The following is a 19,138-nucleotide window of genomic DNA, read 5'->3' on the forward strand; positions in this document are numbered from 1 at the left end:
GTTCTTATAAAACTGGTTAACAGAATAGTGAGGAGGGACTTGTTAGGGAGTGGAGACAAGAGATGGAAATTCCTAATTTAAATGGAGGAGCTACTACCTGGAATTGAAACCATCAAGGGACACCTGTACGTGTTGTTTTTAACGTGGCAAAAATCAGACTTGTGATTCCCAGACCTCTTCACCCCAGCAAATCAACACCCAAAATTTAGTTCCTTCCCCAAGATTTTTCCCATTTTATTAAATGGTACCCCTGTTTATTTGTGTAGAGCCCTGAATCTAAGAGTAATTTCTAAATTTTTCTCACCTTCTCTTTCCCCATCCATGATGTATGCAAAAACATATGCCCAATCCATCTGTTCTTTCTCTTCTGCTACTTCCCTGTGAGCCTTCCTCAGTTCCCACCTAGACGACACCCAGGCCTCCTCACTGGTCACTTTTTGTCCATTCTTGCCACTATATATACCATCTGTACATCAGTCAGAGTAAAGGCAGCTTCTCCACTGGCCTCGGTTTACTCCCTGAGGGAAGGGCTGGCCTTGGCTTACAAAGCCCTGGGCCATTCCTCTGATCTAGCTTTGACTGCTTTTTTTAAAAAAAAAATCTTTATTGGGGAACAGTGTGTGTTTTCCAGGACCCATCAGCTCCAAGTCAAGTTGTTGTCCTTCAATCTTAGTTGTGGAGGGCGCAAGCTCAGCTCCAAATCCAGTCGCCTCTTTCAATCTAGTTGCAGGGGCGCGCAGTCCACCATTCCTTGCGGGAGTCGAACTGGCAACCTTGACATTAAGAGCACGCGCTCTCACCAACTGAGCCACCTGGCCTCCCCAAGTTTTGACTGCTTTTGCTGGCTATGCTTCGTATCAGTGTGCTTGCTTCTACTTGACCTTGCTCATGCTAAACCCCGATTCCCCTGCCTGGAATACTTTTTTTTCCCCCCACTTCTCCACTCCCTCCCCGCAACCACTGGTTCCTTCTTGTTTGTCATTCAGACTTCCACACAAACCTCTGCTTCTCAGAGATGCTTACCTTGACCTCTCAGCATGAACCTGTCACTCCATCATTCACTGTCACATCACTCTGCTTTATTCTTTGGAGAGTACTCATTGCTTTTCCATACCTGGCTTTGTTTGTTTCTTGTGTGATGGCTTGCCTGTCTCTCTCCCTGAGAATGTAAGCTTTATGAGGGCAGAGGCCCTGGTCTGTCTTGTTCACTGCATTCCAGTGACCAGAACGGTCCTGATTCAGAGGAAGACAGTAAATATCTGGGGACTAAGGGATTGAGCCTGCCGTACTCAGCCCAGCTTGGGAAAGTGCATTGATGGGCTAGTGGAAGCCATCGGGAGTGCATATATCCTTGGGGCTTCCTTCCACCTCCACCATTTCCCTGGGGTCTGATTACTGGTCTTCTGTTTCCTTGCAGCCGCCCATGCCAACTGCCTTTCCCATCAACGGTGCAGCAGCACAGCCCGATGTCCTCCCAAAACTCCTCAGTCAGTGGGCCCCTGCACCCCACCTCCTTGCCGCTTTCCCTCCCAGTGACCCTGGCAGCTCCACAGCCCCTGCCTGCCGCCTCCCCCAGCCAGCAGCTTGGTCCAGATGCGTTTGCAATTGTGGAGCGAGCCCAGCAGATGGTGGAGATACTCACAGAGGAGAACCGGGTGCTTCACCAGGAACTTCAGGGTTACTATGACAATGCTGACAAGCTCCACAAGGTATGTGACGCCCCGAGGGCGGAAGAGGGAGGTTCTCTAGATGGGACAGAATTCTTTACCTTTTTGTGGGGGGCTTGATTCACTGACTCACTTGTTAACAGTTAACTAGACCCCTTTTTATGTCGGATACTGCGCAAGGCCCTAAGGAGACAAAAATAAACATGACACAGTGCCTGCCTTGGAGGAACTTACAGTTCCAAAGGGGAGAGTTGCCTATGCTGATAGCTGCACTAGAATGTCAGGGGGCTACAGTAGGCACAGCAGGCGTGGACCTGAGACTCGGAGGCTAAGTAGAGTTTCCCCAGGTGGACAGTGTGGGAGAGGGTACACAGAGAGAAACACAGTGGAGTGAGTTGAGAGACAGGTTTTCCGTTAAATCTGGGAATCTCAGACAGGAACCTCATGACTGCTGTGCTTGTTTCGTTAGCTGGTCTCTGCAAAAAGCAGTGTTGTCTCAACACTGAGGGTAGACTACGAGTTATTGCGTGCTTTATGCTTGTGATTTATCAGGCGGGAAGATGCTGTGTAATTCTAGCAGCCATCATTCTTAGGGCTTTATGCTGAGAGCCCAAGTTGATAAGAAAGCATCCAGCAAGAGTGAACTGTTGTGGGCAGTGATTTCATGATGACCCACACGTCAGCACCTGAAATGTGGCGGGTAGAACAGAAGAGGGGTGTGTATGTGTGTGGCAGGGGAAGGGGAGCGGGGGTTGGCAAAGGTAATAGGTGTTTTACGGCAGCAAGGCTGCAGGGCACTTGAATGTCCTTTCTGGAGGCCAGGAGGCATGTGTGGTAGAAGCGATCTTATGAGTCTCAGTGCCTGGCCCTGTCCTGGGCAACCAGACTGTTGCAAAAAGAAAGCGTAGTAGTATAAACCCTGCCCGACCCCAGGAGCCTTGCCATTTGGTTCCATGTGACAGTTCATGCTCCTGGCTGGCCACTTAGTATCCACCATTAGCATTCCTCTCTCAGGTCAAGCCCGGTCTTTTTGCTGGTCAGAGTCTCAGAGCAGTCAGCTGCCCTGATTTCCTGAGGACTGTCCATACGTAGCTGAGAGAGCAATGGTTTGATGGTACAAGTGTTCACAGAATCTGCCTCAGCACGTTTGTGCAGAGCTTTCACTGAAAAGGTCTGGAGCTCCCTTGAGTCAAGACCAGACTTGGCTCAGAGAGCTCTGTCTGCCTTTATTGGAAGGGGGAAAAAAAAGGATAGCCAGAAACAGACGGGCTGCCTAACGATTGCAGCCGCACTCCCACCCCAGTCACACCTTCAGAAGTTGGGAAACAAGCATGCTGGTTCCTGGCCGTGGCTGTAAGTCATTGCTCAGGCCCAAGCTTGCCTCGGACGCCTCCCTGGGCAGCTTCTCCAGGTACGGTCTGCAAATTAGAAAGGACCGACTCAGCACTCCTGGGAAATAAGTAGTTCTTTCTTCTCTCCCTAATGGAGCTCTGTGGCAGATGTGTCCAGGAATGATGCAGACCCACCTGAGGGCAGAGTTTGGCTCTGGGTCTTTTCACATGGATGTTTTTGAACAGGTACATGGAGGGTACAGATATTGGGAGGTCTTGTTCTTCTCCATTGACTTATTAACGTGTACTTTATTGACCGGTCACGTACATCTCTTTCTTGATGTTGATGCACATTTCTGTGTTGATAAACAAAATCCAAATCCCCGTGACTCAGTTTCCCTGCACAAGGAATGATTCTTAAAGTTTGTGGCCAAAAGGGTTCTGATGACTTTTGAAAATGGAGAAAAGTGCAAAGCTGTTTGCCTTCTGGAACTCAAAACTCCTTCGGTCCCTTGCATATCATAAATGGTTCTATAGATAGTACATTTCATTGATCTGTCATCTGTCACACTGGAATAGTCAATTTAAAAACTCCGATTTTGATGATTACCTGCCATACTCATCACCAGTTCCATAACTGTTCTCCACAACTAGGACCAGGAGACAGGAGAGCTGCACGAGCTCCGTGGCTTACCACTTCGTGGCGCGTGTCCCCGAGGTCATCCTAGTCCCAGGCCTTCCCTCAGCGGCAGCCTCACTGCTCGGTTGTCTCTCAGCAGCTGCTTGGGCCTTAGTTCTGGGGAGAGGACTATTGGATGAGTAATGACTTTGCCTTTCAGTGATGAGGACCCCTACTTTGGGTGGAACCGCTGGACTGCGTCGTAGGATGTGGCTGCCCCGTGCCAGCAATAACATCCAATCTGGGATCCTCACGCATTGGGAGCACTCCCAGAGAACCAAAAATAGATGAATTTTTAATTGCAGGGCTTCACTTGTGCACACTATGCCAGGAACGCAGCAGGAAAGAACAGCTAAACTCAGAGACGGCCAAAGCACAGCCTACATAGCAAGACCCTGTTTCCAGAGGCACGAGGTGGTGATTATCACTGTTAGTGTTGGAACGAGGGTCAAGGACCCCCAGAAAGAGCGGTTGTTTTTCAGTATTTCCTTTTGGTCACTCGTCTTGCTTCTCTTGTCTCCTAGTTTCCCTGAAACATAATTAATGGACGGAGTTTCCAGCAGGACCAGACTGGGCTATTGAGTGGGTTGGCCTCAGAAGTCATCAGGGCATAGACGGACATTTGAAGGGAAAGGGCTTAAAGGCGTTTGAAGGCGTTTGTAGTTTCCCCTGGCTTGCTTTAGTGAAGACCCTCTTTTTCTGCCAGTGCAACAGTGGTGGCTTTGATTGAGCAGTCTGTGGCTTGGACAACAGGCCTGTCTTTGGTCCTCTGGGTCTCTGAGCTGTGCACAGGAAGGTGCTTAGGGAAGAAAGCCGTCATCTAGAGCTTGGAATGGCTGGGATTTTCTCAGGGCCCTTCCCTGCCCATTTGCCTCCTGGCGGAAGGGCTTTCCGCTCTGCTCCGAGTTCTGTTTCTGGGACAGTGAGTGCTTCTCTGTGAGCTCAGGGTCCTGAATGGCCTGGACTACGGGTTTCCTGACACCTGGGCTGGAATAGAGGGTGGGAGCCATGAAGGCAAGCCCAGTATTCTCTTCATGTGATCACACTGAGACTCTGAACTGGCTCACATGGTTTTCATATCAAAGCCAGCCTGTCCAACCTTCTCTTCATCTTTAACAAAAGTAAGAAAGGATCTAAGATGCTTTGGACATGGGGCATAAGAAGAGGCTGTGGTTCTCATTCGGCAGGAGTGTGCAATCAGAAATCATAGAGCTTTAGACCTAAAATCCTTAAAATGATTCTAGTCCAATTTCTCACCCCTTAGGAATTCTAGCTTCATGTCCCTGAATATAGGTCATTCCTTTGTTACTTGGATGCTTCCAGAGAAAAGAAGCATCATGACTGGGCATAATGCACTCCTGGAAAATGTAGTTAGCAAATTCGTATGTTGAATCAAAATCTGATCTCTTTAACGTCCTACATTTAGTCAACATTCTGTCCACTGAAGGAGACTAATCTGTCTCCATCGTAACAGCTGTCATTTCTCACAGGGAATACCTCATTCTGAACTAAGACTTGTGTCCTTTCTCTCTTAGTAGCTATCAGCACATAACCACATCCCGATTCTTAATTGTTTTAGTGTTTGAGATTGTAAAACTCCGCTGTCAGAGGGATCCTGCAGTTTTCTTTTATAGTGTGCAGAGGAAAGGTCTTTTCATGAAAGGAGAGAGTCCAAGCTCAGGCATAGTTTCTCAGTTGAGGAAGGCTTCCGAGTCGTCCTGGGCTTGAAGCTCTCTCTCACGGCGGATGGTGGGCATCTCAGGCTGTAGGGTCCTCTCAGCTTTCTAGCCACCAGGTGATGTCCTATGGTCTTGCAGGGACTGTCCTTGTGGCATGCCCACCCGTCCGAAAACAAAGGCCACCTATTCTAGGTGAAATTAGCCTAGAAATGGTGGTATGCTTTGGAGCCATCTCTTTGAAAACAAAATTAAAAGGAAGGAATGTAACTGATGGTAGAAGTATGAACAGGTTCCTGGACATGCTGTTCTGAAACTGCCTCATTACTGACAGTTCATAATCTCTTTTCAAGGAACAGAAAGGCCTTGTTGAAATGAGGGGACCATGGGAGAACCAACTCCGGTGTTAGGAGGGCTTGGAGAAAATAACATGGTAGTGACAGGAGCCTTGGTGTTCTCGGCTCTGCCCTGGTTGGCTGCCACTAAGCAGAAGCCCTGATGCTCTCCAGACTTTTCATTGACCTCTTCTCACATGTGTCTTGGCTCCATGGTAGCCTCTGGAGGCACTGACCACATTCTCTCTCCTTTAAGTTTTTGGCTTCCTGGCTTATGGCATCACTGGCTTCAGTTTCTCCCATTGGCTTTTCTGCCCCACCGACTCCCACAGTGTTGATGCTCCCATCCTAGGCCCTCTAATCTCCTGTTGATCTCCCTAAGTGGTCTCCATGTATGACTTCACCTGTCATCTGTATTCAGTGACACAGCTGCTCCCCTCACGTGTATCTCCACCTGTATCAGACCTGTATCTCCACCTGCTAACTGGAAATCCTTGCTCCTCAGACCACAGTATCTCCGAAACCAAACTGGTTTCCTTTCTTGGGCAAACCTATTTCTCTTGATAATCATGGATCTTGGTTAAGCCTTATTACTCCATCTTTTAAGCTATGAGTGCCTATGTTCTTTTATTTCTTTCTCCCTTACTGTCCAGACCAGTCACTATGACCTATTGATTCTACTTTTCGGTGTCTTTGGAATTTGTCCTTTCAGTTGTCCTAGTGACACTGTTGTCATGTGTTATTGAACTGTTTCCATTAGCTTCTTACCTGGACTTTTTTTTCTCCTGCCTTGTCTTCCCTCTCCCACCCTCCAACCCCACCCTTTAGTTTGATCTTTATAAAACCTCAGGTAAGATCATGCTGCCCTTCTGCTAACATGGTGGTATGTCCTCCCTGGCCCTCCCACCCCCATAATTCTCCCTCACTTTTAAAGTCCTTCCTTTTATTCATAACTCCTGCCACTTGCCCTTGCTCTCATCCCCTGAGCTACCTGTCGTGTCAGAGACACACACTTGCTTTCATGGCTTTGTCTTGGCTCATACCCTACCTTCTACCTAGGATGCCAAGGCCGTTTGGCGTTTTCTTTTCTGCCTGGCAAGTCCCTGTCCATCCTTCATTTTAAATGGCATTTTCTGTGAAACCTTTGTTAAGGAAGCTCCTTCTTGCCTCTGCAAAATTACTTTATCTTTAGGCTGTCAATAGCACTATAATACCACACCCTTTTTCACATTGCATCATAGAAGTGTATGCGCCTGGATATAGGCCAACTCTAGACCAATTTCTGTATCCTTGGCACCCAGACAAATAGTAAGTGTACAATAGATACCTGTTAGGGTATGTTTTATTTGTAGGAGTCTCAGCAGGAACTTTCTGATCTGGACAATGGGCGATCAGGCAATTGGGATTCCTGGCCCACGGTGACATAGTTCTGTTTTGGTGGAGATCTAAAACATGGTTCAGGTCTCTTGGTGCCCAGCGAGGGGCGCGAGTGTTCTCAAGTTTGCCCACTTTGCCTCTGATTCCAACTTCTAGCCCCAGTTCATCAGGTTTCTATGTTTGCAGACACTCTTTATCCTTTATCCTGCCTTTATGTTACACAGCAATAAAGTGGGATTTATCTACTTTGATACCTACTTCAAAAATACACTATTATGTTAGACTCCTGTTATGATTATAGCTACTTGTTATAGGTTTATATATGCCACAGATTAAAGGCTATCCCAGTTAGTGCTCTTGATTTAGTAAAATAGAAAAAAACCCAAAAACAAAAAATGGTTTTAGTCCCACATCTTTTAATTCCTTCATATAAAGAGGTTTTCTGTGGTACATTTGTTTACAATTATATACAAGTCCATTAGTCCTTTATAGAGATAATTTTGTAGAAAAGAGGGTATGAATGCGTAAAGAAGCATCTCCTCGAGTGGGTGTTTGTTCTTTTGGGGGTGGGTAGTAAGGTCTCTGGAAGTGCACTGTGCTTGAAGTCTGGAGATAGGGGTTCTAGTTATGGTCCTTTAGTGTTTTTGCACTTGAATATTTTCCCTTATGTTAACCAGGAATAATAATACTAGTTATAAAATTCCATACAGATGGCAGATGGAGGGACGTAGGAGAGGGGTGGAGGTAGGGGGGACTGATTACACGATTTGGTAGACATGAAACTTAAGGTGCAGAAAAGGCTGCATTGAAAATATAACCTTCACACTTAGAATGTCAAGGAGTCAGTGTCACTAAGGTGCCAATATAAATGTCAGAGGGCCACTTTCATACCATTTCTTTCTTTTAGTTTGAAAAAGAACTTCAGAGAATTTCAGAAGCCTACGAGAGTCTGGTCAAGTCTACCACCAAGCGAGAGTCCCTGGACAAGGCTATGAGAAACAAACTGGAGGGCGAGATTCGAAGACTTCATGATTTCAACAGAGACCTCCGAGGCATGTCAGGTTCCATGCATGCTCTCTCTACCCCAGACTGCCCGTGTAGCTAACTGCCTGACATCAGGTCCGCATGGTGTTAGATAACCTTATAAATTCCAACCACCTGGGGAAAGGGTGCTCAAGGAGCAGGCTTGTTCTTTCCTGCACTGAGCCTGAGAAGTGACAACCTCTGTGAGAAGCGAGGGCGTATGTGTGTAGCTCCCTTTCGTTTTAAAAGTACTTAACAGTGTGACTCGTGACTCTGTGAATGAGAATGTTTGAAAAGACCGGTGTTAGGTGCACAGCCCTTCCCACATCAAGCCAAGTCATTTGGTAGCATTCTTTGAAAGCCAACACTTATCGCTTGCTAGGTATAGTATAGAAGACAAAGCTAGACATACTTCCTTCTTGGGGAAACATAAAGGCCCACAGTTGTGAAAAGACTAGATAGATTCCCTGAAAACTAGGAGCCACCTCCTGCAGGGTCCTGGCAACTTCCAACATGCAGAATGATTTAACCCACAAAATTTAACTGCACTTTCAGTCAGCCTCATAGGTCAACATACTCAATGTACTGGTAGTCTCCAGTAATTAGATCCTACCTTTTCTGTTACTGCCAACCCTTTTGTCTTGTACTTTCATATGCTTTTATAAAGACTTGTTAAGCTGAATTAGCTAATCAGATAAATGAAGATTTATCAAGTGGTTTAAGCAAACATAGAACTATTATAAAATCTTCATCGATTAGGTCATTTTGACCTTTTTTTAAAAATTTAATTATAGTTTTTAATTTTTTGGATCCCAAGATACAGATAGCAGTCCCTGGCTAAAACAGAGGGCTGATGACGATGGTTAGGCTAGGACTGGGTCTGAGGCCAAAGACACTCAAACCCTTTGCTGGGACTTCAGATCAGAGGTTTGCTGAGCTCTCAGGCAGCAAAGTGTGTTTTTCTCAGAACCTGTTCTTAGCTGCCTCCTGCTGGTACATGCCTTGGCATTCGCTTGCATAAAGGCACAGTGTGGCATCTGAGGACTTTTCTTGTGATATTTTGGAAGGTATTGTTCTTCCCCAAAAGTTGTTCAGTTTTGGGCTCCTGCCTAAATATCCCTTTACCCTCCTCTTGGCTCCCAGGTCCTTTCTCGCTTGATGATGACTTACATCCATATGCATTTCTTCGTAATCTTTTCCTCTTTGTGCACAGATCGACTGGAGACTGCCAACAGGCAGCTGTCCAGCAGGGAGTACGACGGGCACGACGACAGAGCTGTGGAGGGCCTTTATGCTTCCCAGAGTGAGTCTCCCATGTTCATCCGTCCCAGAGCTGGTATTTTTAAAAACTGGGGGCCTAGGAAAAGAATCGTGTTCATTTTAAGTAGGCTTTGTACTGTGTGCTTTTTGGTTTTTAATTTACCATATAAGCTATTAGGCCTCCTAGGTCTGCCAGAGACAAAGCCAAAGTTGATCCGTATTCTTTCAGTAATGTTTATTTTGACCTTCTGACCTGGGTCACCTAAAAGATCACATATCTCCGTACATGATGTTTGTTTCCAAAAGCCCATTTCAGCCAGGAATAAAATGAAGAGTGGCTTCCTGTGACTCTAGATTTATTGTGAGAATATTGTATTAATTTCACCAAAGGCAAATGATAGAATCAAATGGGTTTTGAGGAACCATTGGCCAAGGTTTGAATTTCTGAAAATTCGTTGTGCAAGTCATAAATGTAAAAATCCAACTGTCTTTTTTAAAAGCTGTTTAAAAAATTGAATTCATTTCTATATCATAATTCTCAACAACATGGTGAGTTAACTGCTCACAAATTAAAAGATAATTTGAACAACAAAAAGCCAGATACTGGCCATTCATTGTATATTGGTGGTATTCTGATGCTTGGGTCCCTCAGTACAGCCTTATCTTTTCAGGGCTGGGAAATAATTGCTTAAAATTTTAATTTCCAATACTGTTTGACCTGGGTGAAGCTCCTTTGTTTCCCCCAAATTTACTCATGATTGCACTCCAGTTATTAGTCTCAGTTTCATGGTTTAAATTCTGTTTTGGCGAGTGGACATTAGCGCTGTCTAGGGCTCTTGCCTTGGATCCTGTGTAGTCTTTCAGTAGGTGAATTGGCCTGTGCGCCAGATTCACTTAAAAGGCTATATCAGCATCTTAAATTATTTACTTTCCTAACAGAACTTATCTCTTCTTATGGGCGCAGTAGATTTACCATCTCATCTGAGCTTTTGTTTGATGCGTGAGTCATCTGTACTATTTGCATTTAGGATTTTGGATGATCATATGCCTAGGTAGAGTAAGTATCTTCGTGGCAGTTATGTCAGCAGTGTTACTGCTGATGATCTGCCTTCTTGTCAGGGGATGTTATTTTGTCTCTTAGTTCAGGTCAAACTAGGAAAGCTGATTAGTTTCAGCTGATAGGCATTTGTTCTAGCCTCCTAGCCCAGGCTGTGCTGATGGAGTAATAGGGTTCGGTGTTGTGTGAGTTCAGAAATGTTCCTGAAGACATTAACCTTCTGGCTCAAAGCTAAAGCATCAATAATTAAGGCAAAAAGGCCCTTCCAGCTTTACAGGCAATCATTTGTTCTGTGCAAACACGCTCCGCTGTGTTCCAAAGGCATAAATAAGAGAGTCCAGAGGCATTTTTCAGCTGCTCATAGGTATCTCGGTGTTGACATGCGGTATGATTGAATCTAGGCAGATAATTTGAAGCAGTTTTGCTAACGGTGACATTTTTCAATACCTAGTGTTTACAGGGCGCTTTGTGCCTTCATCACGCTTTATAATTATTTGCATTAGCTTATCCTCTCCTGGTGCGGCCAAAAAAGATGGACTTGAGATGTTTTTTTTTTTCCTTTGATTATGTCGTTATTTTATTTTGCAGGAGATTTTTTAAAGTAACTATATTTATGCCTTTTTAGATTTTATGTCATGTTTAGAAATGCTTTTCCCCACTCCAGGATTATAAAAGCATTCACCTATGTTTTCTTTGAAATATGTTTATGATTTCATTGTTTGCAAGACTTATATTTTAGAAGCTAGTTAAGGAAGCACAGTAGAAGAGAGATTCATGAGGGACTAACCTGGAGGCAAGGAGACTGGTTAACAGATATTTTAATATCTGGGCAAGAGAGGTAGAGGTCCTGAACTAAGACAGAAGTAGTAATGGAGAGTAGGGGACAGATAAGCAAGTGGCAAATTAGGACTTGGTGACCAATTGAATAATGACAGTGAAAGAGAAAGGAGTGTGAGGGCAACTATTGATAGATGGATGGTCACCCTTTACCAATAAAAAGCAGGAAGAGCAGGTTGGGATTAGATAAGGAGTTCAAGTTTGAGCGTGTTGAGTCGTCTCGCGCCATAGCCCATAGCTAAGGGGCAGGTATAACAGAAGGTGCAGACATACCCAGAAGGCTGTCGGTGGGCCGTGCTGTCAGGCTTTCATTTCAGCGTGTGGGTACAGAATGGCAGGCATGAATTACTACCTCTCTTCCTAGTTACTAATGTGTTTCATTCTCTGTGTATTCTTTGGAAACTCGACTATTAGAACACTTTTCAACTGCCTAGTAATCATAATTCTAAGCATTGCATACTCAAGAGGAGCCATCTTTTGCAAATGAGTCTTTTGAGATTCTAGCATTTGGCTGAGTGAAAGGCAAGACTGCGTAGCTGATAGTAGTGATTTCTCTGGATAATGCCTACCAAGGAGCTAAGGCTCAGCTGGGAAGCCCCCGACAGTCCCCTTGACCAGTGGAAGTTAGAAGGAAGGGAAAAGTAGAGAATAACATGCCTGACTGTTTTGCTAGGTGCTCATGTGGAAACCAGGAGCCCAGGTCCAAGAACACCAGAGGCACTCTTGCAGCATGAGCTGTGAGGAGGCCTTCTGTAAAGCCCTCTCCCTTAATGGAAGGGCTAGGTCCTTCCTGGCCTCATTCCTAAATGTCCCTGCTGCCCAGGGTAGGTTTCCTTTAAAGACTGAACTCTGCTCTTTAGTTGGAGCCTGATGAAGACCCTGGTGGGACTGCCTGGGCAGTGCCACTTAGCTCTGCAGATTGAGATAACAATAAACAGGGTGACTATTGTCCTTTTCTCAGTCATGAGATCGGCCTGTATTAAAAACCTCACTGAATTAAGTGCCTAAGACTTTGAGGACTGTGAGGAATTGTTTTCTTTATCACATCACGGTGTTGTGTTGTTCTCATTGGAGGAATTGGGAATTTTGTTTGTTTGTTTTTTCTGGTTTTGCTTGTTTATTTTTTCAAATGTTTTTGTAGCCACATTGCTCCTGAAAAACAGGACATCTAGCCAATTCCTGTTGGGTCTGGCTGTGTGACACTTGGGCTTTTTTGTCCTTTTTTAACTTACTGAAATTTCTGGTTTTTCTATCCATTTGTCATGCACATGCACACACACAGACACACACATGCACATGCATGAACGTACACACACACACACACAGCAGTTAGGCCACGTTCTACCAAAGGCAGAGCCCTGGGTTAGACCATTATCATTCTTAGCTCTGTCCTCCCAGTAAGTGAAACTTTTTAATCGTTTCTTTCTGAAAACTGATAGCCCTGCAGAATTTCCATCATAATTAGGCCAGGAAGCCAACAATAAAATATTAGATGTGGTGAAGCTACTAGGTGGGTAGAGGTGATCTTGATTACGTTGTTGGGCAGAGTGGGAGCAGATTAGCTCGTGTTATTCCAGGGTAAAACCAAGTTATGTTCTGGGATGCCCAAGAACGTATCTCCACCCCTCTGGGTTCTTTAGACCCTGAGGGTTCAAACATATCAGGTTAAACTTAAAGGTCTATGTGCGTTAGATTCTGGCCATTAAATGGTATCTCTCTCTAAGAAAAAAAGATTTTTTTAAGCATTCAGTTATTCATTTAAATTGATGAGTAATGGATATCAATGAGTATATGGATTTGATTTCCCTTGTAATTCCCACGGTTTTAAAAATTGGCTAAAATGATGTGTAGGACCACCCTGTTTTAAAAATAATAGTCATTTACCATTTTCAGTGTGTCTTGTAATCATCCTCTTACCCTTGAATCTTATTTTAGGCACTTTGATTTTCTCTTATAGAATGTAAAAGAGACTAAAATAATTTCCTAAAAGAAAATTGTTTTGGCTTCTGTATTTCCTATAAGGGTTTGTGTGAAACACAAAGCAGAAATTACAATGACATAGACATGAATTCTGTTGGCTCACATGCAGCATAATGAGATGATTCTGAATCCTTACTGAGTTTCATTGCATCATGTTGTGGGTTCCTGTCAGGCTTCGTTAGGAAGGACATGTTAGGTGTGGGCACATAGGGGCACACTGACTGGTCTACCTCCTCTGGGCCTGCCAGCACGTGCAGCGCCTCCCAACTCTGCCAAGCTCCTCCTCGGCGCTTCCTCTGGCTATATTCTGTGTGGGCACCATTTATTTGCGTGGATCTCCCCCACTAGATGGGAGAATGATAGGCGTTCTTTACCAATATCCGTCCCCAGCCCTCACCAAAACCCCTTGAATCCTTATGTACTAGCACGCAATAGGTGTTTACTGAGGGAATGAATAAAAGTAGAAATTCCTTGTAACCATAGACTTGAAATTCTCCTCATGCAGCATCAGTATTAAAACGTCCTTTTAGCTCAGTGTCTCCCAGTCATGTTGGGAGAGACCCCAGATTATCCGCAGTTATTTCAAGACATAGGCAAAATTATTAAAAGAAATACTATCAGAATAGAAGCAACTTAATAATGCTTGAATTGTTTTTTTCCTTCCTTGTTCCCTCCATCCTTTCCCCCCCCCCCCCCCCCAGGTAGGAGCCTAGCCAGGTAAAGGGAATCTTTCACTATTAGAAACAGTAGTATTTTTCATGAAAACTGGTATAATTTGCATATAGTTGATTTTTGGTTCCCTTGACTTCTTCTCTTTTACTCTGATATAGGTATGTTGGAGGTGACAGTTGGCTGTGGTATGTAAAGGTTTTTGTAGCAATTGGCCAGATGCTCACACTGACCAATCCATAGACCGTGCCAAACACCACAAGCCAGCGCCTGGGCAAAGGGCATGAAATTGCCCATGAAACCTGCCAAGGTGGCATCATTTAAATCAAGAAATTTTTCTTGCCCTAAACTAACTGATTCTCTTTAAAGATAAAATCCTACATTTAGTTAGACTGTGCAATTCTAAAAATATAAGGTTTTGTCGGCACGGCCTCAAACAAATACTTTTGGATCAGTTGCTGCTGCTTCTAATTCCTGGACTCTCACCAGCGTGCTCAGTGATTCTGACGTTAGATACCTAATCTCCCTATACCTCTTTTTCCTCCAAAGAAACAGGAATAAATCCCCTAATTCAGCCAACAGAGCTCTCAGGAATCACCAGTGATAGGAAGTGTGAAGAAGACTTCATAAAATACATGTATTCAAGAACACTTCTTCCTGCCTTCCTCCATCTATTTTAGCACACACCTTCCCTGGAAGGACCTGCAGGTTCTCAGGGTGAGGGAATGGTCCATGTTCCCACAGAGTGCCTGCGTGGCTCACCGAGCCTTGCTGGATTTGGGAAGCAGAGCATGTGAGCGCTTAAGTCACTTGACCAATCTTGACAGGCAGCACTGAGAAACTTCAAACCTATGTGACAACCAGAAGTGCACCCAAGCTGTGGGCATCTGTTTCTGTTCAATCAAATCTTCTCCCCAAGTGTGAAAATTAGCATTACTCAATTGAGGCTGATTTTCTGTGCTTAAAGAACCAGAGCTGATTGAAGAACTGTCTCCTCATTATGTGTTGATGTCTGCTCTCTAGCAAGTGAACATGGTTTATGATTTATTTATGTGCTTGGTGTTCCTGTTTGGAGACCGAAAAGTTGAGTGTGTTAAACTTTATTACAGTCCATGTTCCTTGCACTACACAGCCGGATGGATGGATGGATGGATGGATGGATGGATGGATGGATGGATAGATGGATGGACGGACGGAGTAAGCACAGGCTGAAAAACATACTAGAATCCATTTGCATTTCATGTGGCATCAAGGAGCCCTACCTTTCCCTGACATTTCAGAATCGGGAAATCCACATTTAGCTCAAATGGAATGGCAGTTGCTCAGGGCAGTCTTGAGATAGGCTCAGGTCTTCCTAGTATATAATCCCCCAACATCCTATACTTTTTCCTTTTTAAACACCCATTTGTAACTGTTTGATGATCATGTTTTGTCTTTCCTTACTAAACTGTATGCACCATGAGGGCAGGGGCCCTGTCTGTCATCCTCACCACCTGACACTTAGAGGCACTTCATAAGTATTTGTTGGGTGTTGAATGAAATGATGATCATTTATTCAAGCAGACAGTTATTGGCTACCTCCTGTGAACTAATTGTCCTAGGACACGAGTCCGCAAAATTCTTCTGTAAAGAGCCGTGACTAAACTCTGTCCCTGTAGTCCAAAGCCAACGTAGATGACCTGCACACAAATGGGAGCGACTGGGTTCCAGTGAACCTTTATTTACAGAATCAGGCTGTGGGCTGGATGTGGCCCGCGGGCCATGGTGTGCTGACCTCTGTGCCAGGCAGTAGTCATGGAAGGGAAGAAAAAAGGGGAATTGAAAATAAAGAACTTCAGAAGTAGTCCCTAGATCTTATTTTGTAAATTGCCTTAATTTATAAATCAAGATGTAATTAATATTTTCCTTCCTGGGAGAGTTTCACAGTCATCTTTTACTTAAGCCCTAATCAGGTGAGCATGGTTATTTTCATTTTAGATAAACAGACACTTACTAATGGAGTCACAAATCTTTGTTACCCATTCAGGATCTAAAATGAGCTCATGGTGGAGATAGGCTTGAGCAGGAGAAGCCCTGTGGTTAGCCATGGTAGTTAACTGCCCGGATAGTGAGGTGTGAGGGGTGCCTCTATCCCAGCAGTGCCGTAAATCCGACCATAGGCATGCTCATGTGAGATGAGGGCTGCAGATCTTAGATCTCAGGGTTGGAGAGGACCTTAAAGGCCCCAAGTCTGGTCACCAGCAATGCATGTGTCCTCTGAACTGGAGCTCATTAAGTGGCCACCTGATTGCTGCTGTGAGTGACAGCGTCTCCAGAGGCTTTTGATCTGATGGTTAAGTTTATCCTCAGGTGAAGTTGCAGGTTTGCTCCCCTTCAGGTTCTGGTTCAGGCCAGCCTGGATGTGGCCATTTTACAACAGTAATGGCTGCCAACACTAATTGAGCACTTACTGTGAGCCAAGCACTGTGGTAGCCTCTATGGGAGCATTGTCTCCTTAATCTTCCAAACAACCCTGTGAGGTAGGCTCTGCACGTACTTAACAGATGAGGACACTGAGGCACAGGCAGGCTAAGGAACTTGTCCGAGGTCATAAAAGCTGGTGAGTGGAGCAGACAGGGTCTGAACCCAGGGCATTCTGACTAGAGCCTAAACGCATACTGAGCAGCTGTTCAGAAGGCACTTCCTGTACACCGGGAGGTGGAGAGAGGTGATAACCTGAGAGGTGACAGCGTTGGACTCCCAGTATCATAGAGCTCATGTAGCGTGGCCTCCATGCTTCACTAACGAAGAAACTGCAACCAAGAACAATGAAATGGTTTGCTCAAGGCCCCACCAGATGTGCAGTGGCTAAACCACAGTGAGAATTGGGACCTCCTTTTTCTTATTTTTCCCTTCCCCTTCTCTAAAACTCATCTCTGTTGGCTCTGCGGGTGATGAGAGATTTCACATTTCTACCCCAAGAAGAATGTGGGATAGTAAGTGAACATAAATAATTCTTGTACTAGATGTCTTCTTTGGTTGCAATTTATTTAGCCCAGTACTGTGACTTAATAATTATCTAGGTCTTCTCAAGTGTGTTCCAGCTACCGGAATTCACATCTGTGCTTCTGATGTCTACATCTATTTTTGAACCAGAACCAATTATAATAAAAGGCCTTGTTTAATAATCCCATATATCTCTTCAGATGTAAAACCAAACAACAACAACAAAATGTTGAAACCAGAATAGAGCGTAGAGTATTAAAAAAAAAGTTTTCTCAAAATGTCTATGAAATTAAACCTTTTGTTCTCTGGATGATAAAAATAAAAAGTAAGCAAAATGCAATGAGTAACTGTGGTATCGTTTCTTACAGTTAGTTTTTGAAACTATTTTTGGTTCGCGAATTGTAGTGAGAGCATACATACAGCTGTATCTTAATGGAATCCGAGAACTTTGAGGGGACAAAGTGTTTGTTTTAAGTCCAGAAAATTTGGTCTTAGACCATTAAAAATAAGCTTGCATCTGCTCCTAATTTTCTTTTTGCTTACAAAGACTGTGGTTTGGTAGAAAGAAGAGGGGAAAAAAAAGGATCCATTCAAAGCAAGTTACAAAAATGACAATGGGAGGGGTTGCAGGAGTCAAAGGAAGGGAGAAAATATAATTGCAAAAAACACATGCCTTTCTCCCTGATCAGTCCTAGAAGGAACCACTTCTTTCCCCACATATAACAATTTCCTCAGGATAAACGTCTATCTTTGGGCCAGGTTTTGGTGTTAAGCCATATTTGCCATTCAAAAGGCCCATTTTGAAAACATAGTTTTATATGTACATTGTAATAATGCCTTCATTAAAAGACAGACATAGGTGTATAATAATATATACCTATAAATATCTAGGTATGTATTTAGGTGTAAATACCTAAGATAATTTTCATACCTATATTTACAGTATATATGTATACAATGTAAACAATACATACAATAAAATGTACACACTGTTACATAAAATGTAACAGCCACCTCAGTGAAAATTTAGCATGTGCAGAGCCTGTAGAGCTCGTCTTTCCTCTCAGGTGGGCTGGCACGCCCCACCACCGTCTGCCCAAGCTCACCTGCACTACCTTCAGATCAGTGCTCTTTGCATTATATCCAGGTTTTATGGTTGCTTTCTGCACAGGGAGCCAAATCATCTAATAGGGTCTTACCTTGTCATACCTAGAAATAGAAGTGTCTGTTGTTCATCTTTTTATATTAAAAGTAAGCAGGAAAAGGACTTCCATTCTGTGGTGGTTATAGAACATGAGTCTTTAGGTTTGGCTTATAATTCACGAATATGTATATAGTCAAAACCAAATGCCCTGTGCATCCCATATTTGTGTGGCACCATTAATTCATTGCCTAATTTGCTATTAGGCTGTTGGCAATGATATAGAAGTAGCAGTACATTTTTATTTCAGGTAAAAAATAAAGTGAAGGTCAAACAGTATATGTGAAAGCTGAGCTGGATGAAGTGGTGTATATTTAGTCAAGCAAGTTTGCAAGTTACATGTGTAATAAACTTAGGTAGGTTAAAAAAAATACTATGAATTATACCTAAAAAGTAAGTACAGTTTCTGGAATTAAAATGCAATAGGAAGAATGACTAGATTAGAGAAAATTATATTTATATGAGCTTAGGCTGGTATTCAAATATTTTAATGAACCATACCTAAGGTATTTTACTTTTGGTGCTACACACTCACTTTGGGACCTGGATACTAACAAGCAATAGGTAAATTATATAAAATAACAAAAATATAATAAGTATGTGAAGACCAAAATGTATTGTTTTCCTCCATTAGATCAATAAAAGATTTTGTAGTTAGGCTTTGTTTCTTTCCAATGATAAGTATCTGAAAACTATCATTTAAAAATTTTATTTTAAAGATTGAGTTTGAATTTGAACATGTATCAATAGCATGCTCTTATTCAATAAGCTGTTTCCTAAACTTGTAGTATCTCTTCACATATGAAATACTTCTGCTTGCTTAGATTCTTAAAATCCTACAGAGATAGAAGGGTTTAGACACACTATGAAGTAAGCCCATTAGGAAGGATGAGACACACATTCATCAGCCATTAGACCTGGAATACAAGGCAGAATGTGGTCAGGACTTCATATAGAACTAATGCCTCCCACCCCGGAGTATTCTTGTATGTGCAGGTTCTCCCATCCAGGAGACATCTGTTGACATCTCCCTTCTTTTTTTTTTTTTTTTTTTTTTTAAG

General features: G+C 43.6%; 1 protein-coding gene across 7 annotated transcripts in view; it reads left to right on the forward strand.

The window, feature by feature from the left end:
- The window catches only part of AMOTL1 (angiomotin like 1), a 161,720-nt gene that overhangs the window by 102,446 nt on the left and 40,136 nt on the right, over positions 1–19,138 (forward strand). For all 7 annotated transcript variants that reach the window (XM_019657152.1, XM_019657150.1, XM_019657153.1 and 4 more), the window contains 3 exons: positions 1,418–1,709; positions 7,973–8,117; positions 9,302–9,391. In XM_019657152.1, the coding sequence (XP_019512697.1) occupies positions 1,418–1,709; positions 7,973–8,117; positions 9,302–9,391 (527 nt within the window). The remainder of the gene's footprint in view (positions 1–1,417; positions 1,710–7,972; positions 8,118–9,301; positions 9,392–19,138) is intronic.

The sequence above is a fragment of the Hipposideros armiger genome, unplaced genomic scaffold (genome assembly GCF_001890085.2).
Source record: "Hipposideros armiger isolate ML-2016 unplaced genomic scaffold, ASM189008v1 scaffold_274, whole genome shotgun sequence".
Lineage (NCBI taxonomy): Eukaryota > Metazoa > Chordata > Mammalia > Chiroptera > Hipposideridae > Hipposideros > Hipposideros armiger.